Source organism: Boleophthalmus pectinirostris, unplaced genomic scaffold (assembly GCF_026225935.1).
Source record: "Boleophthalmus pectinirostris isolate CB_2022bp ecotype Guang Dong unplaced genomic scaffold, ASM2622593v1 HiC_scaffold_4, whole genome shotgun sequence".
Taxonomy (NCBI): domain Eukaryota; kingdom Metazoa; phylum Chordata; class Actinopteri; order Gobiiformes; family Gobiidae; genus Boleophthalmus; species Boleophthalmus pectinirostris.
The window spans coordinates 22,726,286-22,734,969 of NW_026571353.1; the positions used below are offsets into that span (position 1 = coordinate 22,726,286).

General features: G+C 38.9%; 2 protein-coding genes across 2 annotated transcripts; both read right to left on the reverse strand.

Moving 5' to 3' along the window:
• Window positions 1-1,429: 1,429 nt before the first annotated feature.
• Window positions 1,430-4,614, reverse strand: LOC110156832 (UDP-glucuronosyltransferase 2A1-like). Its single transcript, XM_020921072.2, has 6 exons — window positions 3,862-4,614; window positions 3,628-3,776; window positions 2,780-2,911; window positions 2,572-2,659; window positions 2,087-2,306; window positions 1,430-2,006 (listed from the first exon to the last, which is right to left on the reverse strand). The coding sequence occupies exons 1-6, from the start codon at window positions 4,595-4,597 to the stop codon at window positions 1,724-1,726; spliced, it is 1,608 nt and encodes a 535-aa protein (XP_020776731.1). The 5' UTR covers window positions 4,598-4,614; the 3' UTR covers window positions 1,430-1,723.
• A 3,116-nt stretch (window positions 4,615-7,730) lies between these two features.
• tal2 (T-cell acute lymphocytic leukemia 2) lies at window positions 7,731-8,066 on the reverse strand. Its single transcript, XM_020921082.2, has one exon. The coding sequence runs from the start codon at window positions 8,064-8,066 to the stop codon at window positions 7,731-7,733; it is 336 nt and encodes a 111-aa protein (XP_020776741.1).
• Window positions 8,067-8,684: the final 618 nt, after the last annotated feature.

Here is an 8,684-nt window from a genome sequence, read left to right on the forward strand (position 1 = left end):
TTCCACACAAGGTTTAAATGGGAGCTAAGGACAGCCTGGAGACAAATTGGCTGAGATAAAATGAGAAATGTGTAGCACACAGCTTCTGTGAGATGAGTTGACCAGGGAAACTGATAATGCTATAGAAGAATAAATTCCATAACTGGATAAGCACCACTTACATTTACATTTCCCCACTTTATTCTTCCCAGTGCCTAGTGGCATGGAGACACGCTACAGTTGCTGTCAGGGAATAACGGATTACCTACCGGCAAAGTGTTCAAGGTGTTGTATATTCGGTTTACTGTTTTGTTTTGTGGCCTGAAGCTTTCTGTTTTCCTGTCTTTTTTCATTTGCCAGCTGCATGTTTGTAATTCCCTAAGGATAAACAAGTTTGTATCAACTGCACCAAACTCAATGCAGCAAAATTTTTGTAGCCTCTGTATTTTTACACGGCAAAGACTTCACTGCTGAAAAACAAGAGCTAAATTTTGCACTTCTGACTGACCACTTGGTGAACACTTGCATGAACTAACACTGAAGTCTACCACTTTTTTACATACTAAAGTTCAATATTCAACATGTTGTGCAAATAAGACCCTCAAAATAATTTACAATTTAACACTGGCTTGTCAAACTCAGGCCCGGGGGCCAAATTTGGCCCATGGTATATTTATATTTGGCTGGCGAGATCATATCAAATATGTGTTAGAGCTGGCCCACTGGCTATAGATAGATTATAGCAAATTTTTTTAGTTTTTAATTTTGTTATTATTTTATATTATGCTTGTTCTGGATTCAGTGTTTAAGCAAAACTATTATTCAGCATTTATTTTAATAAGAAACGGCTTAACAAGAGAAAATATGCAGATGATGTTGAAATTTTTCAATAAATATTTAGTTTGGCCCACGACTTAGTCCCAGTTTTTAATTTTGGTCCTCTGTGAATTTTAGTTTGACAACCCTGATTTAAGATATTGGGATACTACACATCTTTTTTCCTCCTCACTTTGCGGACAGAATATTGACACCTGAAAAGCAATGTTTTTTTATTTACACATTTATATGTTTTAAGCATATTTACATAGTTAAGACACATGTGACTGAACTATGTTGAGCTAAAATGGCATGTTCCTTTGTATCTATAATAGATCAATGTTTATTTGTTGATACATGGGACAGTGGTAGACACATCTGTGTTCTTTCCCATCATCTTGGTTCATCTCGCATACTCTCACTACACAGCCTCACAGCTGAATATCTCAAGAAGATCATCCAAGAGAGTAATGGGTCAAATGAATATTGTACATGTTTTGGGTAATCTCTTACACTCCTGTACTTTGTTTCAGTGTGTGGCCATGACACTGCACAAGACGCGGTTGCCTGTATGGAACTTATGATCGGGAAGGCCAAAGAAGATGGAAAACTGAAAAAAAATATAATAAACTTATATTAATTTGTTTTCATTATATTATATAATGTTCAGTGGGTCTTGGGTGGACTGGGATACTATGGTGTATAAGTAAAGTCAGACAATTCAATCTGGTGTTTTTCCAAGTCCTTTATGTGAGCCAATCAGCAGCTGACACATCACCTACAATCAGTGACAGGTGTGCTTAAAAGTCAGACCACCTGGCCCTCTAGAATTCTGAGGTTTACAGTGTAGTTACACACGTTTTAATGCTGCTCCTCCAAAAAAAGGGTTAAGAATGTAAGATGATAAAAAATATAGAGAGTACATAAATTATTCTGCTTTTGTTTTTCTGTCCTTTCTGCTGCAGCATTTCCACAAACAAAACTTACAAGTCTTGAGTAAAAGATAAAGGAGGAGCAGTATCACAGACAGAAGAAAAGCGGCCACATCTAGACAATGGTACTGGTACCAGGTAAGGTTGTGGGCTTCCACTCTCAGATGTTTGGCCCCTTTGTTTCTCATCGTAAACTCAATCCAGAATACAGCTTCATCTCGAGGATTTAATGGTCTGTCATGGTGGATAGCTGAAAGGCGCATGGCGTTTGCTTTATAACTAGATGGGAAGTAAAGATTTGTCATAAAATTAAAGTGGGGTTTTTCTTGATGATGGTAAAGAGTCACACAGCAACTTACGATTTGTCATTGATTACAGTGTTGATGGCATTTCGTAGATCCTCTGGCTTTATGAAATTGAACTCCAAAGAAATTGCAGCTCCCTTTTCTGTCATATGGAGCATGTTTTCTGGTTGGTCAGCAAACATTGGGAGACCCACCATAGGTACACCGTGGTAGATGGCCTCGTAGATCCCATTTGTGCCCCCGTGAGTGATGAATGCTTTAGTCTTGGAATGACCTGTTTGAAGTGAGCACATATTCTCATGAGGTTTTGAGATGAGCCTATTCCTGAAATGAATGCTCATTTGGTGTTTTAAAGCTACTCTATGTAACGCTCGTGGGGTATGGTTTGTCACCTACTTGTGTCTCCATGGAGATGGACGGCTATAATGCCATAGTGCATAACATTCTGGGCAATGCAATAACATCTCCATATAGACTAGTTACATAATGCATCTTTTTAAACAACAGATTGCAATTTTAAATGAGTAACAATAAATTACCAAGTAGGTCATTTTGTGGAATCCAGTTGTAAATTCTTGTATTGGCACCCAGAGTTTCAGGTGTCTCCCCACTGTATCTCCAAACCACCTGAAAAGGTTGACCATTTTATTCAGTCATTTATTTTCATTTTGCTAAAGCTTATGACTTTGTATCTCACAGCTTATTTATTGTATGTTTTTTCCCCTTAATGACACATTTTTATCTTACCTTCTGTGGTATCTGAGCCAGGCCTGAAGCTATCATGGTTGCTTTTTCTGCAGTGATGTTATTGATCATGGATCCAAGCGTAAAGACAACAATACCAGCATCTCCGGAACTCTCCACAAACTCTTCTAGATCCTGTGATAGAGGATCTTACTACTCAATTGCAAGTTATTTTAGATTGACATACCAGCGCCACTGAAAAAAATGTACTTGTATCTATATTAATGGTAAAATATCCTTCTCTAAATGTATATGAGGTTAATATCACTTGATTTAGGCCTGTTTTTTATTAAAACCCTAAATGCCTCAAACCAATGTAATATGGACGTGCTTGACCAAGCACACACATACTATGTGAGAGGATTATGAAATTTGGTACAAATATTCCCAACATGATGTGAATATTAACTGGATAGTATTATTGTGTCATAAATCCATACACATATGGATATATACAGTTATATATAGTGGTCATATACAATATAATATAATATATACAATGATTATATAATAATTTGCCCAATAATTTTGCTTTGGTTAGTCAAACGTCACAGTCAAGTCAAAAATGCACGTGTGCATGGTCTTGTTGTTTAAACTAGGACTGGAGCAGGACCCAAACCACATTACAAACAACTAGGAATGTTGTTTTTTCATAATTTAAAAACAAAAGGCTTAAGTCAAGTGTCATCCATCTGATCCCACCAAGATAACGGTTTCTGATATGGCCACCAGGTTTAGGGGCAGAAGACAGAACACAAGCTTTACTATAGCCTATACATTTTATCAGTGGTGCCAGTATTACTTTCTAGTTAAAGGTGTCTTGATGAATTTATACTGTTAATTAATTTTACCTTGGGTAAGGGTTTAGCAGGTCTGCAGTGAATCCCACCCACATATTTGAAGTTGGGAAGAAAAGGATGTGGAAAATTAAAATCCCAGTAAGTTCTCATGAGCCAGATTTCAGCTTTGCTCATGAGCTCACAAGCACTAGTTGGTTTCCCTGTTAAAAAAAACAACAACAACACACAAACACATTTTTAGCACATTAAGTGACCAGTAACTTGTTTACACTGTCTTTTTCTCACCTTTGATGTCTGTATAATATTTATCCAACTTTGACCAAATGACCAAATCTATAACAACATCATTCAATGCATAGTAGAGAAAGTTCCACACTCGCTCTGAAAAGGACATCTTGTCTGTCAGTTTACTCATGGCTCCTGGGACAAAAGAGGGTGGAGCAGGAACCTGACCACAGTGCCTTTCCCAATTATTTGCTAAAGAAAACCGAAGAGAGAAGACCAGCGGTATATCCAAAATATCTGCAACCAAGTCACTTCCCGGGTAGATGGGATCAGAAAACAGGAGATCGTATTTGCCTGCTTTCAATTTGTTCATTAACTCGTCTGATTTCACTACTCCGTCCAAAAATGCCAATGAATATTTCATGTCAGTTTCCATGAGTTCAATAAATCTCATGTAAATCTGCAAGTAATTCTTGTGGTCCATCTCATACATGGAGAACTGTAGAAACTCCTCCATGAATTCCTCGATTTCTTTCAATGAAACTTCAACAGAAAAGAGCTCATAGTCGAAAAGTGCCTGCTCACTTGTGTTCATATACAGGGACGCGCTCGGGGTCAGGACTGTTACCTGGTGCCCGCGGTGGACCAGCTCTTCCAGCACTGGCTTCATGTTGATCCAGTGGCTTCCTTCGGTGTACCACACCAGTATTTTTCCTCCACTGATGGTCCACGGCAGAACAGACAGCAGCACGATACACAGGTACAGTTTCATGGCGACTGTTTGTGAGTAAAACATCGTTGCACTCTGTATGTGCAAACTTGAAGGAAACTAATAATTAACCAGTTACATCAGGACTCTGCCTTAGAGATTCCCTGTGCCACAGTAGATAACAATGGTCCTCAATGACTATAGAGGAAAGGTGAGGGTAAATATCAAATTTGTTTTCATGCTCATTTGTGATACATTTTGATTTTACTATTTTTCAAATACCTCAAAGCAGGCAAAGTGTAGCAATGGAAAAAAAATTCAAGAGGTTTATGCTACTATGTAGATCACTCACATCTGAATAGAAGATGTGAACTGTTTTGCCTTGAATGAGGGATTTGAGATTGTGATCATGTGTAGTAATCTATAGGCCTATAAAGGAAACATTTTTTGACCTGTCTGCAACTACAATAATACTTCCAACCTTTGATCTTTGCATACACTCAAATGTCCATATATAGTATGGAACAGGGATATCACTGAATGTTATATGTTTAAGATACAAAAAAGACTATAGAAAAATTTAAAATGCCCCAAATATTAGTCCTTAGCTAACATACTGTTAACTATTTTCAAGCCAGACAAAGCACTTTGCAAGCAATAAACTCGTTGACAGAAACCTTGCTAATTAAAATGAGGCAGGTGATTTCAGTGACAGGGGCTGGGGGGGGGGGGGGGGGGCTGTGGTAAGGAGGGTGTTGTCTTTAGGAAATGTCACCACAGCTTGTGAGGGCGTTTAAATCTTACTACTGAAGGTTGGCACCCTCATTAACATTGTAGATTCCTTTTGAGGTTGATTTCAGAAGTGCCTGGAAAAACAATACACATTTGAATATTGATTTCAATGCCCTGTTGAGGGACTTGGTGGCCATTCATGCTGTGGAAGTTTTGTGTTGCCCTAGACCTCCGCTAAAGATGTGAGACTCCCTGTAAACAAGGTCTGAATATTAATTGTGATGAACTCAATTTCTCAATTTTGTTACAGGATTTTGGGATTTAACTTTCCTGGACATTCAAGCATCCACCCTTTTCTCATTACAGTGCAGTTTAGTTTTTTAGTTCTCTTTCCTTCATTCGTTCTTTCCACCATAGGGTAAGGGTTACAGCGTATTGCTTTTTGAAGTAGATATTTACATAATCAGATTAGTGTGCATGACTGTCAGTGGACTCCCCCATCCAAGGGTGCTCCAGAAGAGAGAGGTCCTGTCCAGCCCAACAATAGACGCCTCCTTCGCTGGACCACTCCGCACCTGCATCCCACCCACCACTCTCCACAGTCGGAGGGTATGGCTCGTGAGAGAGTGGGGAGAGGAGGGGGTTGAGTGGGAGGGGCAGGGGTTGAGCTGAGATATTTAAACATGCAGACTGTGAATTGGTTTTAAGGGGATAAAGAGCTCAGGGCCTATCGCTTGGCACCCAACTCCAGAAATTCTTTTTCATGAGCGCCTCAGCCCGGAGAGAGAGGGGCTGCCTGCACTGATCTGCTCCATTGTGATAACGGATTCAGACAGTGTGCTAGACGTTGATAAGGAAATGTGCTCTCAATAGACGATTACCCACACACTCGGGAGAGAATAGTCAATCAGGCAAATATACTTGGTTAAGCGAAAGAGAAGGATACAAGCTTGTTATTATTTTCAATGCAGAGTTTTATAATCCTGCAAAAAAGTTGATGTCACAATAAAGCTTGGTGACTATGTAACTAGAGTCTGTAGTTGAGAGTTGTCACATGTCCTTTTTCATTTTGGTGTAAAGTTCAATCAAGCAAGAGAATAATCCTTTTTACTACTAATGTAATGTTTTAATTTATCCTGTATTATCAAATTGCTCTTCAATATTGCATTGTAATAACATGCTAAAGACCTATTGTACAATTTGTTAAAAAAATATGCTTAAAAAGAGTCTCCTGTCTGTTCCCACAGACCTGTAGACAGTGTGTCCAGCTGCTCTGGACCATTAGCCTGTTTAACTGCTCCAGTGAAAGTCTCCCCAGCAGGCTCTGTGTTTACTCTTCAGCTCAGTTAGTTGTTGTCTTTTTGTTGAAAAAGAAGAACATTTAAAGGGATACAATCCCCTTTGTGGGCTGTAACTGTCTGGCCTCAGTAGAAATCAATGACCATTTCCATTCATTTCTAATCTTCATATTTGTCAGGTGAAAAAAGGAAAAGGCTAAAAAAATCAATAGTCAGTGGTCTGTTTAGATAATACTCTGTCTACCAGCAGAGGTGAAGCCCCCTGCAAATGGTCAGTATTTGACTCCACGGGACCTTCAACCCTGAGGTCACAAGTTAAGATGAAACTTTTAGTGTTCATCTCTGGGTCTTAGGACAGAGCGCAGGGGTCAGTGTCCATGTGGTCACCACTTGGGACAAATGTCCTTTGGCCTATTGAGCACACACAAACGTGTCAAATGTGCTTTTCACTTGTGTCTTTGAGAGAGTGAAGTCAAAGGAAGATGAGCAAAGGGTTTATTTACAAATGATTTATTAAATAAATAGTTAAAATAAATAAGAAACTGTATTTACAAACAAATATAAATAAACTAAACAAGAGGTATTACAGTTTTTTCCCACACTTTTACAATCAGTTTAAAGTCTTTGGCAGCATGACATGCAGCAACACATTCAAGACTAAATTCACAGTTTCGTGACATTTAAAGGTGTCCAAAGTAATTTCTTTACTGGGATTAATGAGGGGAAAAAACAAAAAAAAACTTGTGTTATTTAGGTGATGTGGCCATATTTAATGTTGTTGTGTAAAACAAATACAACAAATGCATGTCAGAATTTTAAAGTGCCCTTGGCTCTTTAGCGAAAATTGCAGTCAGTTGGATGAGCCATTATCTATTCAAATGCCTCAGTGAATCTATTTCCTGAAATGAGAACGCCTTAATCCCCTCCATTTTCCTCATCGGCAAAACACTTTCTCCAAACTAAATTAGTTCCAAGCAGACTAACTACAAGGAATACTAAAATAGAGAGTTGAAGGGAATTGTGTATGTACATCCACACTCATGCAAAAGAGAAATAAATACACTGCATGACATTTTAACTTTACAAAGTGTCCATAAACAGCACGGATGATCTTGTGTTTTCATCAACCAGAACGACAAAGCACTTCAGTAACAATTCCACAGTAAGGAGTAAGGAGACCCATTTCATGTCTACCAGGCTTCAGAGCTGTCACAGGAGGAGCCTGGAGAGGGGAGCTCGGTGTCACTGATGAGAGTCCAGGGCTGAGGGGGGGAATGTAGCTGCTCCATGTTGTCTCTGAGCAGGGTGAGCAGAGCCGTGGATGAGGGGCTGGATGCTGGGCTCTGCTTCTCCAGGACTTGCACCAGGAAGTTAATGTAACGCATAGCCAGACGTAGGATCTCATTCTTGCTCAGCTTCTTCTCCGGAGGATGGGTGGGAATCAGCTTTCGGAGCTCAGCGAAGGCAGTGTTGACGTTGTGTTGGCGCCACCGCTCTCGTGTGTTGGTGAATACTTTTCTAGTCATTCTGTGGTAAAGAATAGTCTGTTAGAAGTGCATACTACTAATAAAAATATAAACTATACATTCATATGATTATTGTTCTGATTTATTAATAAACATTAGGAACAAGTTTGAACAATTGCAAAGAAGTATAAATGTGCCTTTTTAAATAAACTAAATAAACTCTTGGTAAGTATTATTTTATGTTGATCCAAACAATTAAGATTTAAAGACACGATAAAGATACATTTTACAACTATCTAAATGGAAAATTGTAACATTACATGTTTAAAAAAATTCATTTTTTGTAATGTAATGATTTAGGGTATATTCACACTGGTTTGATCCTGGTATGTGCCCCATGCAGTCTTGATTTAGACTTGATTTGATTCTGTTTTACTCCTGGTTCAGTTCTAGTCTAGCCCATATTTAGTCCCCTTAAAACTCACTGTCAGACCTTATGCAAAAAATGAATATAATATCAAACAATTCTCTCACCTGTAGGTCCTTTAAGTGTCAGTTGCTATAGGTACTCGTTGTCCACTGCAGCTGTAGACCTGTGTTTTGTGCTCTCAGTTGTGTGCTCTCATCGTCAGTGCGGTGCAGGCGGGTGCAGCACAGAAGAGAGAGAGAGAGGGACAG